We start from the raw sequence: 17,651 nt of genomic DNA, 5'->3' as shown, positions 1-17,651 counted from the left end.
CAATTACTTAGAAGCTCCAGCAATCGGTTCCTTAGGGCAGAAGAGCTGGGGATTGGCCTTCAGCCTTCCACCACTTCCCTTTGTTCCAGCCAGCATCTCTGGGAGCAGCACACCAGCCTTTCTCCTCAGCTGTACCTGGAGGTTGGATGTGGTTTGTGGTGTCACAGGTAGGTGTGTGGCACCGGATTGGGTGGGGTGGTGGGACAGGTTTATTAGTGCCAGAAAGTGCTGACTTGTGAGGAGGTGAGGGAAGAGGCTGGGGGGGGTTGTGTGACCAGCGCTTGATTGTGGGGCTCCTGTGGGCTTGAGCTGTGGTGATGTCAGAGCAGTGGGAAAGCAGCAGGTTGTTACCTGGCCTAACAAGCAGCACTGGCTGTTGTTGAGATGGAAACCTAGTTGAAAACACCTGGAAGTTTAAGTGCAGAGGGGGGGTGTGTGCTGGTAGCTGAGTGTGTGACCACAGCCAGCCCGATGATGTCATTGTTAGGTAATGGCAGTATCAGCAAAGGTGTGGTAGTGCCCGGTGTCTTGTAGCATCACAGAGGCCGTGGGGTGTGCTGGGGGGTGTCTCTGGGGCTGTGCTCTGCTGCCTGCACACTGTTCTGGGGGGGCGTGGTGTGCTGTTACCTGAGCTGCTCAGGGATGTCACAGCTGGGGGCTGCTCAGAGCCCTGAGACCTTGTGGGCAGGAGAACCCTGTGCTCACTCACCCTTTGCTTGGCACATGTAGCCATGGCTGGGCTGGCAGTGCTGGGCCAGGCACCAGCACCTCATGGGGCTGAGCTGGGTGCTGCAGGGTGCCTGATGCGGAAGGGCATCAGCATGATCAAATCTCAGCAGCAGAGAAGGAAGGGTTGCGGGGGGTGGTGGGGGGGGATTGTGCAACTGAGAGGGAAGTAGATGTGAGAATATTGGCAGACAGGTTGTGCTGTGATTTTTCTTATTTGAGTGGCCTAGAACTGTTTGCTGGAAGAGGCACTTCTTGGGTTGGTTTGGTTGGGGGTTGTTGGGATTTATTTGGGTTTTTTTTTTTTCCCAGCTGCAAACCAAAGTTTTGATGAGGCAAAGACTAAAAAAGCAGAGATTTGAGAAGTGTGGAACAGAAAGGAAGGTGAAGTTCCACACCAACATGGGGAAGAACATTTTTCACAGTGAGGGTGACAGAGCACTCAAACAGGCTGCCCAGGGTGGGTTGTGGCATCTTCTCTGGAGATAATCCAAGACCCATCTGGATGCTGACCTGTGGGTGCCAGTCTCACCAGCATGTATGGGCTCCATCCCATTCCTTCTTGCTAAACTTAATTGTTTTTCCCAATTACACCTCTGTGTGACTCTGGGCTTTCCAGTGGTGCAGGAATGGTGGAACCACAGGCCAGGCCAGTATTTTATTGAAAGCTTTTCTGACTTGCCAGCCTGTCACTGTGTCTCAGTGAGTCAGGGGCACTTGAAGCCGGGTGCAGCCGGCACACGTAGCACCCACAGCCCCAAAACCACCTTGGCTTTGTGGCCTCCTGTGGGCTTGCAAGAGTAATGCTTCTGTGACCAGCTCCCCCTTCCTCTGCTTGTCCCAAGTGAGCACAGGTTGCCCTCTCCCAGGGCAAGGTGACATCCCCCAGGAGCCCCAACCTTCCTCCAGGTAAGCCCATGCCTCCCCCACTCCCCTTCTCAGCAGGCACAGCTGGGGGAGGGCAGAGGGAGCCAGGCTGGTTGGGTTTGGTTGGGGTTGGGTGGTTGGTTTATTTTTCAGTAGGTTGTTTTCTGCTTGACAGGTGAATGAATTTGATTAATCACAGTGTATTCCCTTATTCCAAGGGAATGAATCAAACCCCTTCGAAGGCGAAAGCCGGATGAAGAGCTGGGTTTATTAGCTCGCTTACATCCCCCACCCACAGCTCCAGTCTGTGCTGTGATGTTTATTCCTGGCTGTTGCTAGGAGAGCACTTTTTTTTTTAAAGGTAGATGGAGAGACTTTTGTTACAGTCATTTTGGGGACTGTTGAGTAAGCCCTTCCCTTCTGTGTCCAGGGCAGAACCAACAGGAGCTGCCTGCCCTCCCCAACCCCTGAATTTCAGCACAGCGTGGGAGGGGGGGGTCACGCTGGCAGTGAGTGGTGCAGGGTTCTTGATAATCAAAAGGCTCAATAAATAACTTTTTTTTTTACTCCACCATTTCTGGATTATTTTAGTTTTGTTACAATTCTGATCATGCATCATAGGACTGCAACAATGAGCTTTAAATAAGTATTCTTTGTGCACAGTAAAATAGAAATAAAGGAACATTTAACAAGTTAGCATTTCATCAGATACATCAGATAGTAGGCACAATAGATAAATCGAGCAGCTTGGGTGTTGGGTTTTTTTTTTTTATGTAGAGCATTTTCATGAAGAATGTCATGTAGACCAAAATGTAAGGGGAGCTATTAGTAACCCGCCCACACAGCCTCCAACAAGCCCTTTATTGGGGGGAAGGGGGCGGGTATGTGCACAAAACCAAAAACACTGAACAGTAGGAGGACAAATTAAGTTACTGTAGGCAGCAGTGTGAATATTAAAAACCTCTTCCTGTGAAAGAATACTTCAGACCCTGTAAAAACTGGTTCAGTTAAAAATAGATGTATTTACATTTAAGTCTGATCTAGCAAGTTTTCCCAGCAGGTGTAAGTTAAGATGTACAGTAACTCTGCAGGTTATACTCAATCTGACTTGATTTGTGAATGTTGGTTTAGGTTTGGGGTTTTTTTTTTAAGCTGCAGCTATCAGGCCATAAAGCACCAGCATCTTACAGCGGTGGGATGAGTAGCTGTCTCCGTCTGCTTTGCTACCAGTACCCTGCCGGGATACATCCCAAACCTGTCCTTAGATCACACTGTTGGTAATTAAGGTGGTGGTTGATTATTTTTTTCCAGCTCAAGCCATGTGGGTCCTTTTCCAGGGTGAGATTGTTTCCCCAGACACTCAGAGGTGTGTGCCCTCTGCCCCTCTCCCCAGGTAGGCAGGTGAGGGCAGAGCGTAGCTGTAGGTGGTTGCAGCTGGCTGCTGCTATAGTAAAGTGTTTGGACAAATGCGCCTGGGTTGAGTTCTTATGAACATGCTTTGTTTTTGTGAAGCCACTGATGCTACTTGTTCAGGGTATAACAACTAGTAAAACGCTAAATACTGTCAAGGTTAGCTCTTTGGTAAGCTTTGACACCTATAGATTACACAGCCTCTACTGCTGGGTGCAATGGTAGGATGGCTCCGTGTTACTCTAGGTTGAAGGAAGCGTTCATTTCACCATGCCAGTCAAGATAGTTATTTGTTTTATTTGGTTATTGTTCAACAACAAAGTTCCATACTTTCCAGGTGGAGCCTTGAACTGTCCCTCTGGTTCCCTCCCTTGTCAATAATAAAAAGGTAATGAAGGAAAAAAAAGAACCTGTACTTTTAGAGACCTAAAACCTCATTTATGCTAACAAGCTTCAATTGCAATCGAATGTTACAATATTCTGTCATGGGAGCAAGGAGGACTAAGCTGAGGCCCCCTCTGCTGTCTGACGATGGCTGTCCACAACCACCATTAAAACAAAAAGCTAGTGTCCAAAAACACACAGTTTACAATAAAAAAGTAGAAACCAATTCAATTCCCTTTTGTTACGAATATAAATTTTCTTGTAAATATGTACAGTCCTTTGAGCTATTTCTATAGCAGGAAGCATGTCACGAACAAGACACAAGATATACACTTTCAGGACTCAACAAGCCCGTTTCTGAGGTCTTGAAGATCTTCCATGAGATGCAAAGATTTAAAGACTGATCTCAGTGACCTTTCAAAATGTTCAGACCAGGGGGACAAAAACTTTCAGCAAGTTTCCTGCCAACTCATCTGATCCAAAAAATCACCCAACAGACAAGAGAACGGAATACAATATTCATTAAACTCGCCAAAGGACACTGACAAGGCATTTGGATTGGTATGGGTTTCTAGAACAGGTTAGCACAGGCTTGCGAGGGACTAGCAGAAGTTTAAAAGAGTGTGGCCAAGGGAAGATTGGATGCAGTTTTAGTGTGGCCAAGGGAAGATTGGATGGGGTTTTAGTGTGGCCAAGGGAAGATTGGATGCAGTTTTGCTCTTTCCAGTTGTAGAGAACATGGTTGTTCACTTAGAATGTTGCTATTGCAGCTCGAGTGGTCGCAACCTGCTGTGAAAATCATTTGCTCTCTGCTTGGAGTTGGCAGCAGCAGAGCCTGGAAAGCAGCCGGTGGCTGGAGGCCGGGCACGCGGCAGCGGGGTGAAGGTGTGTTCAGCCCCCGCTCCGGCTGCTCGCTGGGAGCAGCGTCCTGGGCCCTGACCTGTGGCTCTTATTGTACGACAAGTTACAGAGCCCGGGAGGAGCCAGCCCTGGGCTGCGCCTCTCCGGGGCACCTCAGACTGTGGGGACCTGGAGGTCTTTCCTGGGGGCACCGTGTTCAATGCTGAGGGGAGAACACAGTGTGACTGTAAGTCTTGTCATAGAATAAGGCTCGTTAACTCTTCGTTGCCCAATTTCCAGAGTAATTAACGGTTATTTTGCAGCGTAATCTAAAGGTTTCAGTTAATTTACAAGTGAGGTACAATACACTACTCAGCAAAGCAACCTAAAAGGAGAGAGCAGCCAGTGATGGTGCAGCAGCATGCAGTGAACTGTCATGCAGAAGACCTGGATAAAGTCTTACACCCCAGTCGCTTATAGGTAATGCACTTTGTCTTGGGGCAGGGGGGGGGCACGGGGGATCCCTTAAAGCTGGATTCTTCCCTCCCCATCAGAGCTGCTCTAGAGCAGTGAGAACAACATAACTTTCACAAGTGGCACGTGAACAGACTGATCAGAAGTAATTTTTCTTGTGTTCTGTAGAGAAGATCCAACCACACCTTCTATTGACAGACTCACCTTGGCCCTTCTGTTTCCAGGCCATCAGGACTTCCCAGCATGTCTCAGAACTAGGACCAAATATCTGGTAAGGGGTGCTAACCACATTAAAGACCTGGGGTGGGACTCTAGTCCCCTTGAATTTCCTCGATGAACTACTAGGGACTAAGGTGAATACAAAAAGTTCATGAACTGCTTGAAAGAGTTAACAGTAGTACAAAGTGCAAAAACAGGAGTGCAGGAAAGTGCAGAGAAATTAACTGAGATGCCAACAATCTTCAAAAGCATCATGTCTCCCAGCGTGGAGCTAGCTTTGGCCCGGGAACGCTGTTTCGGTAACTGGGCAGCAGACATGGGGAGTGCAGATACTCAGTATATTTCCTTTTTTTTTCCTGCAGGTCAAGATGAGTAACTTTGTCTAGCTGAGACTTACACTGAAGACTGGTCCCAGACCTGGCAGGGAAACAGAATGATGGTTAGAGGTTGCACATGCTTTTCTCACGTAACCTCACCTAACTACTGCTGCTACTGCTGAGCAAGAGCTCTGTGCCCGCTCGCTTCTAGGTGGCATAAATCTGAAACCACTGACTCAGGGAAATCCTTGAAAGAGTCCAGCAGAGCGCTGCTAAGATGATGAAGGGAGTGGAACATCTTCCTTATGAGGACAGGCTGAGGGAGCTGGGCATCTTTAGCCTGGAGGAGACTGAGGGGTGACCTCATCAATGTCTATAAGTATGTAAAGGATGAGCGTGAGGACGAAGCCAGGCTCTTCTCAGGGATAGCCAGTGACAGGACAAGGGGCAATGGGTGCCAGCTGAAGCACAGGAGGTTCCATGTGAACATAAGGAAAAACTTTTTCACCATGAGTGTGCCAGAGCCCTGGGACAGACTTCCCAGAGAGGTTGTGGAGTCTCCTTCTCTGAAGACAGTCAAACCCTGCCTGGACATGTGTGACAATCTAGGTGATCCTGTTCTGGTGTGTGTGTGGGGGTGGGCTAGTTGATCTTTTGCAACCCCTAACATTCTGTGATTCTGTGACTACCAAGTATCATTTTGAACACAGCAGGCTCCCACCTTCCTTTCTCCAGACATTGTTTCTCTTCAAGTCCTCAGTAGCCAGATTTCTCTCAGTAAATGCCCCATTACTTTCAGATCTGGAAGACTTCACCCAGCTGCTTTTGCAGTTCCTGAACTAGCACAAGGGCAGGTGTTCACAGCCTCAGCGAATTACACCCTGTGTGCTCTGGCTTAATAGACACCAAGGCAGGAGTGAGATTTTATTTGCTCTTGTACAAGTGCCACCAAGCCCTGCTGCAGTCTGTGCCTTCTCCAAGAACAGACAAGCTCCCCAGGCTCCCAACTTACCTTATTGACTTGAGCGAGAGGAGTTCTGGCACCGCTCACAGGCATTCGTCCTCGGCTGCTCTCCTCAAACAGCCTCCCAGGGGACCTCTCTCTGCGGGTGCTCAGCAGCCGGCCTGGAGACTTCTCCCTCTCCAGCGGCCGCCCAGGGGACTTGTCCCTCCGCAGCTCGGTCCTGCCCTCGCGGTACCGGTGTGGTGTGCTTGGTTCGCGAGGGTGGCTGGGGCCTTCGGGCGGTCCTGGGCTTGACGCTACCCGCTTGGTGATGTGCTCGTTGTACGTGGGTGGGCCTCTCTTGTTGGGGCTGCTGTCATTCAAAAATAATGGATGGGAACAGCTGAGCCACCAAACCCCCAGGTTACATTTTCCTCTAGCAGAAATGGAACTGTGCCCAAACAGCCAGCGGTGGTTGGTTAGGTGGAAAAGCATCAGACCTCCCAGAGCCAAGGTGGGAAATCCAAAGACAGTCACTACACTAGCACCACTAGTGAAGGGCCTTCAAGGATTGCTAATGTGGGTCGTGTCTAGGTAGCAGGCCCCAGAACTCCTTAAGCAGTGCCCTTGTCCATACAGAGGTGCACTGAAATTGGATAGACACCATATCACATACAAAATTTGCAGTAGCTCCAGCACGTTCAGACCAGGTTAGGATAAACTATCAACCTCAGTTCCCACTGCACAGTGGCACTAGCAGCCCCAGATCTGCCACCTGTCAGAAGAATCCCTGTTCTGCTGAACAGAACAAGATCATGTCACAACTTCCCAGCACTGACTCCCTGAGGCACTCTCGTATATTTAAGAGGAAGGGGCTCTTGCCTTATGGATTGTAACATCAGATGATGTTTAGTGTCACATCAAAGGCATCTAAGCTCACCAAGCTTTCAAGTCTCAGCTGTATCACAACGTAAAAGTAACCCAGCTGAAGATCAAGAGCATTTGTTGGGATTACCCACATGTTCCCACAGAGTTCATGTTTCTTTGCCTTCTGGATTTTAAACCAACTCCCCTCCTTGTTCCATTCCAGCATCACAATAACTGGCTAATGCCAACCTCTCTTGCTAAGAATGGAACAAGGGCATCCATCATTTGGGGGGGTCAGTAGGAGGGGGGCAGGGAAACCTAGCTGGAGCAATGTTTGCTTACGAGGTGCCCAAGGACCGGAACATACGGCCTTCATCATACCTGCGTGTAGCAGAAGATCCTCTGTGGTGCTGCTCGTTGTTGGTCTCCTTCACTAGATTGCCCTTACAGCAAATCACCCTTAATTTGTCTTGGTAGGAGGAGGCCAAGTAGATCGCTCCAGAGGAAATTGCAGGCCCCAGGTACCGTGGATTTGGAATCTCCAAGTGGGCTCGTGCAGGAGTTCTGGGGAAAATTGCAGGAAGAGGCCTTTACAGTGACAGCACCGTGCCTTTCCCAGGGAGGTACAGGTACCCTTGCAGCACGTGCTGCTCGGAGTCGTGAGGTGATAACCACTTACCCTAGAGAAGCTCGTGCCTGAATCTCGATCACTTCCAGGGAGTTGAAGTGTGTCACAAACAGATAGGGCTCCCGGTAGGCTGAAGGAGCATCACAGAGGGAGGAACAACACAACATGTAAATTCTCTGTTCTAAAAGCATCAATGAACACAACAGAGCTGCACAGCCCCTCGGGAAAAGAGGGGAATATATTTTCTGTAATAAGACACAGATGCTGTCACTAAGCAGGGAGATTCAAGCTTAAAGAATTGTTGCTTTGAAACTATCTGCAGCTCAAGAATTTTACTAACCAAAGTATCATGAAACAGGCATTGAAAACAGACTATTAACTGAACAAAATCCCACTGGGTAGCATGGGAGGCCTGAGGGAACCACAGTGACATTATAAATTCTCAACTATTTTAGAAACTTTCAAACATCATAAAAAAGTCCACTAGCCAGCTCAATCCCTAGGGACAGTAAGGAAATAAAACTTTGGGTTAGTTTTCCTCAAATTTTTTATACTTCAGGAGGTTTGCCTTTTGGATTTGTAATGATCTTAAAATCATAGGAAAGCGTCCACAGCTTCTGGGAGAATCGGGAAGGGGAACAAGAAACAGAAGCACTGAGTGAAGAATACCCATCCCACAGGGATGCTTCCCAGTTTCCATACTTTCCAGAATCCAAGTGAATGTCTGGCAACACCTACCGAAAGCTAAGGGCAAGCGATTCCATTTCAGGTCGTCTGTCCTACTGCGTCTTCCATAGGAATCCACAAAGACACCAAACTCTGCCAAGAAAAGTCATGTCATGTCCTGAGCATGTGGATGCTGCTCATTCCCTTGTGAAGGGCAAAGGCAACTGACCTGGGCTTTTCAACAGGGACAGGGCACTCGCTGTCTTACAAACCTCAGAGGGCCATGAGTTACTCCAGCTGGCACTGAACTGGCTAGATGCTGGAGTACTTTCAGTACCAAAAGGTACTGCAGTTCTAGGTCTCTCTGAACCAGTTAAGGTAAGGTTGTTTTATTTACAGACTCCTACTAACCCAGAATGACTGCTGCTGGGCTTCTGAAGTTGCACAGAATGGTTTGGGCTAGAAGGGACCTCAAAACTGATTTAGTCCCACCCCCTGCCATGGGAAGGGACACCCTCCACTAGCCCAGGGTGCCCAAAGCCCCATCCAGCCTGGCCTTGAGCCCTGCCATGGGTCCAGGGACAGCCCCAGCTTCTCCGGGCACCCTCTATCCTGCAGGGCCAACAAAAGCAGCTTCACAAAAAGGTAACATCCTCTTTTCCTTCATCACAAGAAGATTAAAAAGTCTCACCTCAGTCTATCAGGGCAACCAAACACTCACACTTCACCTTGACTCCTACCCCTTCCCTCCAGGAACAGGCGACTGATCCACAGGCACAGAGAACGTTTAAGCCAGAAGTGAGCTGACCAAAAGCACCTCAGCAAGTGCTATTTTCATGCCCCTGCCCTGTGCATCTGACTGCTCAAACCACCACCCACAACCCTTCCAGAGCTTTTAGAGTCACAGTTTTTAACAAATACTCGTTACCAGGTACTAGAAAGTCATCTCTGTTCAGCACTGTGTTACTACAGTACTGGGTACTGCAGAGCCATACAACACCTACCATGGAAACAGAGCAGATACTCCTCCCTCTGCCCCGTTGGGTTCACTTGAATGATACTGACTGGAAAACTGTTGGTGGAAGCAGCAAACACAGCAGAGGCCAAAGTGTGGTCGTTTTTATCCAGAAACTCTGCAACGAGGAGAGAGGAAAACAGCTTGATCAGCACCAACTTTTTTTCCTAAACTGATGTAGAAAAGCTCCACCAACAGAATCCATGGAGCCACTCAGCCTGCTCTTTGGAAAACACCTCCTACCCTCCAGCGTGTACTGCTTCATCTCAATTTCATAGAACTTGTTGGTTCCAATGATGATGCTGTAAGTGGTCAAATGGATGCAGCTGCAAGGCTCAGAGGTTTCGATCTCCTGGAAGAGAGAATAGTGTGGACCAATATGAGGCCCCTGTAACAGCATACAGATCTTGCTTATTTGGGAAGATCATACACTGCCACGTTTATATAAGGAGACAGAGCAACCTAAGTGTCAGTGAAGTCTCTTGAAAGCATATGGAAAAGTACACTGGCTACAAGAAAAAGCTCTGTGGTGTTGGAAGTGATGATACTTGCTTCAATACAGACTTGCATATCAGCTCGAGTCCAGGAGCTACCCTTAACAAGAACCTCTTCCTTTTGGAAGAATAAGCTATTCTGGAAGGTACTCTTGTGCTCTGTAGCTCAGGTTCTTGGAGCAGCAGGGAGTGGTTGCCTACTTACAATAGGTCAGAGCCATGCCAATGACTACATGACTCCAAACAGTCTCTGGAGATGACATAAGACCAGGGCTGAGCAGTTCAGGCTGAATGACAAACTTGTCACTAGGAAATCTATCGGTCCAAACTGCCCCAGCTCCAGAATAGCTGTGCTAGAACAATCAGTTCCTAACCTGGAAGTCACCAGGACTAAGGGCAGCTGCCTCAAAGGCAGAGAGAAGATCCTAAGACAACCGCAGCAGGATTGACCCCACTTAAGTCCCAAACTCTTTATAGCCCACGTAGGAAAGCTCTTGTCAGTAGATAGGTCCATCACAGTGATTCTGCCAGTGGAATTGGCTCACTAAAGTATCTCTGCTGTTAACACTTTAAAAATTAAGCTTGAGGGTGGGTTATGCAAAAGGAAGACAGCACATACACAGTCTTCCTTCCTTCTTTGAACAACGTAACCCAGATACATTGTTCACCAAGACTTGTGTTATGACTGAACAGCTAGGACAGCCCTGCAGGGTAGCCTGACACAACACGCAGATCCCCAGGTCTTTTGAGGACAAGATTCCTTGCATAATTCCTAGTTTATCTGGAAATTTAGTTGGCAGAACAGAAGAGCATATTCTGGGCTTGCTGCCATCTTGTTGGGATCTAAATTCAGTTGTTGGGATTAGCGAAGTTGTCAGGAAACCCACCTTCTGAAGCAAGCCTTTGTGTGCTTTGCCTGTAAGCCCCTGTCAGCTTGGCACTGCAGGGGTGAATGCAGCACAAGCAGAGGACAGTGCCTGTACATCTGTTGTGTTTCCTGCCAGCTGCTGCTCCAGCATGAGCGAGAGTTGGTAGCGGCTACAGTGCTTGCAGATGCTCTGGGTTTCCCAGCATCCACCTTGTTTGTGCCAAGATCTCCATCAACCGTCTTTACTTTCAAGGAGACCAGCATCCAAAGTGCTGTGCCAACTCTGCTCCCTTACAGCAGTGCAAGTGCAGCACTCGGTAGGGATAAAAGCCTCAGTTGAGCTGTAAATTGAACTGGTGCCTTCAAAGCACAGCTCAAAACCCTGCAGAAGCTCGTGGGGATATGTAGTTTGATGTGAACATCCTTTAATTTGGGAACTGGAGAGGAGGGGAGTTTCTGGGTACCAGCCCATTTTAAGCCATGCTTTAGCTCTGTTCAGAGGAGAGATCCCTAACAGTTTGGATTTTTCTGGATGCATATGAACATATAAAATTTATTCATGGCAATTCACTGAACTTGTGTGCAAGAGGAATAGTGCTCAGAGTATTATCTGCCTGCCACAGTCTGAAGAACTACTGCAGCTATGTGCATACCAGCACCTGAGCTGCCAGGAGACAGGGTCACACACAGAGCAGGTGTGTCACACCCATACTGCCTTGTTTGCTGGCCAGGAGAAAGGGCACGTGTCAGGGTGAGGACAGGAAACAGCTGCCTATGACATAACACCAAATCCCTTTGGTTTTCACTGGGCAGTAACTGATTCAGACACCCATTGCTTCCTTAATTGCACGGATGGGAGAAGTCATTTGGTATGGATTTCTCCAGAGACAACAGAGGTGAGGGGACACTGCAGGATAATTAAGAAGAAAGCCTTTTTTTGGATAAATAAGCAAGAGTATGAGTCCAGTATCTCAAAAACAAAAAACCCCCAAACCCCCACAGTTCGTTCTGTATCTCTCCAAATGTGCCAGCTCTTATTAAAGGAAATTGCTGCCTACTCCAGCTTTAGTCAGAGCATGTTGCAATTTGTTATCATTTTAGCTGGCAAACAAACGTTCCCATTCGTGCAAAAAGGTTTAAGGCACTCTCTCCAAAGTGCAGTATGTGGAGTGTACCTCAACTAGCACAGGGAATTGCTCAGCTTACCTTTCTGATACAGAACTTGCTCAAGCTCTCATTGTATCGCAGCACCACCACTTTACTAGGCATGGCTGCACAGATACACAGACTGTTCTCGACCTGGAAGGAAGATGACAAGCACAGTTCAGGACAGCAGTACAGAGTGTGTTCTAATGCTGAGCATGTCAAATGGGTGTGAGTAAATGGATCTCCTTCTGCAGAGATAAACAAGTACATTTGTAATAGGGTGGTTGTTGTGAACTAGTGAAATAATGAAAAGCCTCCTCACATTTTCAAAAGGGCACACGGATTTAAACTGGTTCTATGAATTCTTTCATACTTGAAAGAGGTTGATATAAAATTTGTTGAAGGTTTTCCTCAGAAAAATGTTTCATTGAAATAGAGGAAAAATTCAAATAGGCTAGGCCCAAATTTTAACCCCTGAAACTATTCTTTTAGACACCACTTTGAAATGGATGATGTTCAGTTTGTTATCAAAGTAGCCTGTGGAAGTAACTGTTAACAAGAAATTTTGCTGTGGCAAAATGTTCTATACCAAAAGTGGGAATTAATGTAAATACCAAGTGTTATCCAGTGACATAAACACCCAAGTGAACTTTCTGGCCTTGGAAACTGTTTGATGACCTTCCAGAACAACCAGTGGATGGAAATTTACTCACTGTAAATCTCAGAACTGAAGTCAGCTGTGAGGTGGCAGTGATAGCCATGCTACGCTGTATTTCTTACTCTGTAACAGTTTAGGTGATACCATCATGTCATCCAGACTGAGTTTGTTAGCCCTCCATGCTGACTCCAGCTCAGCCTCTCTTCAACCCCCACACTCTTCTTAGTGGAAGAAAAGATTTAAAGCAAGACTATGGACCTTGGATTTGTTGCCAGTGAAATGAAGATGCTGATTTCATTAATATTAAACTCAGTGCAGTCTCAAGGGTGGCCTGGGGCAGAGGGAGCTGTATCCTACCTTGCCAGCAGCAAAGAGGTGACATCCTTTGACAGCCTCAAAGACATTGGGTGAGATATCGGGCTGGGCTGGGAGGTGAGACTGGGCTAGAGATTGCTTCACTTTCTTTACATCAACAAGACACAGAGCCCTTTCTTCTCCTGGAAGCAAAAACGGTTACATTTCATCAAGGGAAAACTCACTGTTCTCTACAAAAGTCTGTCGGGTTACCTAAGCAGCAGCTTGTCATCACAGGCTGTTACCATGGTAACAGTCACATGGTACCTTGTCAAATTCATTCCACATTATTCCTATTAAAAGTGAAACAGAAAACTTACAAAAAACCAGCCACATTCTCTCTGGGTTATTAGTGTTGCTGAGGTCTAGCAGATCATGGTAACAGTGGCCTCATTAGGACACTATTCAAGACTAGCCAGGAAGTTTTATTTTACCCTGCAGAACGTAGTACAAGGTGCTTTAACCTCTCTGTGACAGCAGAGCTGGCAATGGATTTCTGAGAAGTGCCCTAATAAATTGTGTGACAGACCAAGTCCAATTCCTCTCAGGAGTCAAGCGACACAGTAATGTAGCCACCTTCTAAATTTGTGAGAGATCTTGGTCTGATTGCTTTTGTGTTTACTATCCTGGAATAAATGAAACACAGAAGCATCTTTACCAGGGGATAAATGCAGAACAAACTGAAGAAGAGAGAGAATTTGTTTTTCATTCCCTACAAATGTCATATAGGCACTTGAGAACTTGGGTTTTCAGATGAGGATACACCCTAATGTTCAGCATGCCTACATCAGTGTAGGAAGGATTATCTCTGGAAAACCACAGATGGAGAGATTAAAGCTGGTGTTGCTTTCACAAGGGAATCTTAACCAAACCATGAAAGAACTCCCCCCTTTGTCATGTGGATTAGTGTTCAGAGTAAGAGATGTTAAGTGCTATTGGCCTTGGGCCACAGTGATCACATCGTGGTCCTCAAATGATTACCTACCTTAAAAAGAAAGGTTATGTGGTGATTAAGAAGAGATAAACTCAATGATTGGTTCCAGACTTTTTAATCTGAATTTAAAATGACAACCAACCCCCAGGATGGAAATATTTTGTCTCTGGCTCCTTCCTCAGCTTTGGAAACTGAGAAGTTGTTTTCAGTGAAGGTTCTGCTGAGCCTTCCTTCACATGGTCACTTACAAGAAAACCTCAGACAAGACTGCACTGACCACAGTAACAGCTTCCTGACAATCCAGGGATTAAAAAGAAAAGCCTGTAATGAGACTAAAGGAAGGTCTGGCCCTTGGCACTGCAGTACTCCCAGCAGGACAAAGCATCACCACACACTGCAGGACAAATGGAAACGTACAACTCCCTACCTGCTATCATGAGTAGCTTTTCCAGATCCTTGATGAGGTGAATTTGGAAGACAGCACCCATTCCTGGGATGTGGGTTAAGGAATTCTTCAGGACATTCAGGGCATAGAGACCTTCTTCTGCACCCACCAGCACTACCTGCAGTGACAAGAGAAAAATGAAACCAGCATTACATGAGGAGAACATGGAATGCTCCAGAGCAATCTTGGACAATAGTGTTTACCACTGAAGAGAAAGAACAAGCCAACCAACAAGTAATTACACATTGCCTTTAAGATTCCACTTCCATGAGGGAAATACCCAGAGGCCAAACTGAACGTTCTCATTACCTGGTCACTGAAGGGCATTGTGCAATTTATATCCAAACGGTCTTCACCCTCGAGCTTCAGCAGGGAGTTTCCTAGCAATTTCTGCAAATGACAAAGAAAATATTTGTGGCTGTTGAGTTAATTTTTATTTCTGTCTCTATGAGTGTTTTAACAATGTAAGGTCAGCATTTCAGACAGGCAAAAAGCTTGGCACAGATTTCTTTATCTCAGAAAGGGGAAAACTGCAGGGGTACTGCCCAGAACAGCATTAGCAAACATTTATCTGCATGAAACACTGTCAGGCAAGCCAATCAGAATTAACCTAAACTCCCACAGAACCTATGTTGACCCTATTCTTTCCATTTCTCCCAACCACCTGCAACGGAATTTTCCTGAGGGAAGGATTAGGAAAAGTCCAAATGTTGGTGAGAACATGTATTTGTCCTTGGAGACAAGAGGAATGCTGGCATGAGGAAAGGGGAGATTTCCTGCTCAGCAGATACTCCCCACCTCTGGAGCCAACATTCTAATGTGGAACGCCATAGAATCAAATCTCCCTTTATCAGAAAACAGAGTTATCAGTGCAACAATGATGGAATAAAGCTATCCAAAGTGATACCATTTAACCTCTTGATTCTTCTCAAATGAGCACACAGACACACACCTCCCCCCCCTAGAAACAAAACCCATGACTCTAAGAATGGGAGAGGTGTTTTTTGTTTCTTTCTTTTTTTTTTGCTTGTTCCACGTGGTAGGTTATGAGATTGAATTCAAACCATGTCCTAACCACTCCTTCTTCCTCTTCTGCTTGCTGGAACTAGAGATACAGTTTTGGGATCTTACTATACACCCCAGGTCTAAAGAAGGGCACTGTAATATAAAGCATCAGCCTCACAATGGGCTCATTTCCTGGTGCTCACAGTGTACATCATAAGGCAGAAGTAATAACTTACCTGCAGTTAAACCTCAGCATGGCAAATACCGAAAAATTATTTTTCAAAACTCTGCTCCCTCCCAGAATATTTTATGATTAAATGAAACTTTTATACTCACAGCATCAGCCTCAGCTTTTTCTCTGGAAACTCTCCCACCTGCCACTATTGATTCCAGTGCTGTGACCCAGCGCTGTTTGTCAGGGAAGCTGGGTGCTAACAGGTAGAGTGTTCTACCAGGCCAGCAAGTGGTGTGTGGATGAGACTCCAATTTTAGGATATATGGCACATCTGAGATGTTATATAGATAGAATAAGACTTAGATTAGTTTTTGGAATATTGTCAGTGGACTTAAAATCAACACCTTTCAGCCTCATTGGAGAGAAGTTGTATTTCTCATGATGTGTTACCATGGCAATTTATACATAGGTTTCTCTTTTACAGGTCCTGCACAGGCTAGCTACTTAAAGCTCAGGATTAGCTGCATGTATGCAATCCATACATGCAATGCTGTCTCTACTAAATAAAAGTATTTTCTCGCCTTTTATTCAAAGGAGAAAGAAATACCATTGTAAAAAAAGCACAGAACAGCCACTTGACTAAATTTTTCCCTGTACTGTTCAAGAAAAATCTGTAAAAACTGGTTATGGAAACCTTTGTTGTTAACAATCTGTATCCTTTAATGTCAAAGTCAAGACATACATCATCTCTTCATCAGTGCTATTCAATACATACAAATCAAAACATCAACATTTTTCATAATTAAGAGACTGTATACATCCCACAGTATTTCTAAGTGAATGACTTTCTGCACAATGGTGACATGAATGATGATACTTGACACTTGAGCATTGAGAGAAGAAATTTAAACCAACCAAGTGCTTTTCAGCATGTTACAAAACTTAAAATTTACTTCCAGTCGGCTTGATGATTATTCACAGTTCAACTACCATGACAGAAGGGACCATCCATGTGTAACCAAATCTGGATGACTGACCTATTCACCTAATTCAAATAGAGGTAACCTCAAAAGTACACAGTTACAGAATGAAAGTTAAAGGGAGTAAATTCTGTTCAGCTAAACAGAAGGCTGACTGGTGGCAAGCCAGATGAAATCCATTTGACCTCATCTACGTAAGATTCTCACCTGTCTTTGCTGTATTGGTAAGTTCAGTTGCTCCTACAGCTCCATGGACAGTTACATCACCATCAGGAAGGCAGAGCTCAAATTCCTCCAGAGGCCTCTGTCCAGCTGCAGAATGGGGAAACAGGTTAAGAAAGAACAAGTCAGTAGCAAAATTAGAAGGATACAGACTGGATTATTATGAGATACCAGCTAATAAAACTGTTAAGGGTCTAGAAAAATGACAATGTTGCCTTATTGCAGAAGATTTAGCTAAATTAGGGAGGGCCACAGCAAACAGTAACAACCTTTAAGCCTCTCAAGTCACCAAACAGTATGTGAAGATTAAAGGAAACGTTCTTCCTAGAAATGCTAAGTTACCTTCTCTTGCTTCTGCATCGTAAATGAGCACTTTCGTTCCTTCCAGGACAATATACTTCCTGTCCCAGCCCTGTTGCCCACGTTTATTATTCCTGAAAATAAGTAAGTGCAAAGCCATGTTGGATTTTCTGCTTGGATTCTGAATAAAAGTCATGCAACTCATAGAAAGGCAAATTTCAGTGGTAATAACTCACTGTAATTAATGGACATGCGCTAATTATCACATTGTAAGAGCCAGGATAACAGAAGGAATTGTTCCAAATGTTTCAGCACCTGACAGCACACTAAGATTCATGTTGATACCTTGGCACTTTCATCCATCCTTCAAGACGTAGACTGGTGCTTGGCTCCTTTAGCTGCAGACCAGGAGAGTTCATTTTATCCCGGCAGAAGGCTTCGGAGAAGTGCGTGGCATATTCTGCTGGCAGTCCACAAGTAGCTGGCAAGCAAGTTGAGCATTTTGGGTGACACATCACCTGGCATTCTGACAAAAGGATGGAGAAAAACTTCTGTTAAGTGACACAGCTGCCTCAAGTTCTAACACACAAACCCCAGCTTTTCCAAGAATCTCCTGCTCTGCTCTGCACCATCAGGAGTTTTCTAGTGGAGTGTTTGCACCAGCTAGTTTCAAAGTCTTCACGCTTGGTGGTTTCTTCAGCTTTTCACTGAAGA

At 46.0% G+C, this 17,651-nt stretch overlaps 1 protein-coding gene across 1 annotated transcript in view; it reads right to left on the bottom strand.

The window, feature by feature from the left end:
• Nucleotides 1-3,504: 3,504 nt before the first annotated feature.
• CIT (citron rho-interacting serine/threonine kinase) overlaps nt 3,505-17,651 on the bottom strand; it is a gene marked incomplete at both ends in the record, with an annotated part of 71,942 nt that continues 57,795 nt past the window's right edge. Inside the window, 15 exons of the mRNA XM_084272064.1 lie at nt 3,505-3,567; nt 6,250-6,553; nt 7,429-7,611; nt 7,727-7,805; nt 8,414-8,494; nt 9,346-9,474; nt 9,600-9,708; nt 11,925-12,017; nt 12,880-13,019; nt 14,238-14,373; nt 14,565-14,645; nt 15,597-15,766; nt 16,623-16,727; nt 16,980-17,071; nt 17,283-17,463. Coding sequence (XP_084128190.1) covers nt 3,505-3,567; nt 6,250-6,553; nt 7,429-7,611; nt 7,727-7,805; nt 8,414-8,494; nt 9,346-9,474; nt 9,600-9,708; nt 11,925-12,017; nt 12,880-13,019; nt 14,238-14,373; nt 14,565-14,645; nt 15,597-15,766; nt 16,623-16,727; nt 16,980-17,071; nt 17,283-17,463 — 1,946 coding nt within the window. The remainder of the gene's footprint in view (nt 3,568-6,249; nt 6,554-7,428; nt 7,612-7,726; nt 7,806-8,413; nt 8,495-9,345; nt 9,475-9,599; nt 9,709-11,924; nt 12,018-12,879; nt 13,020-14,237; nt 14,374-14,564; nt 14,646-15,596; nt 15,767-16,622; nt 16,728-16,979; nt 17,072-17,282; nt 17,464-17,651) is intronic.

This window comes from Gallinula chloropus (assembly GCF_964237585.1).
Source record: "Gallinula chloropus genome assembly, chromosome: 17".
Taxonomy (NCBI): Eukaryota; Metazoa; Chordata; class Aves; order Gruiformes; family Rallidae; genus Gallinula; species Gallinula chloropus.
The sequence above is the reverse complement of the archived record's forward strand: the minus strand, read 5'-3'. Positions and strand labels throughout refer to the sequence as shown.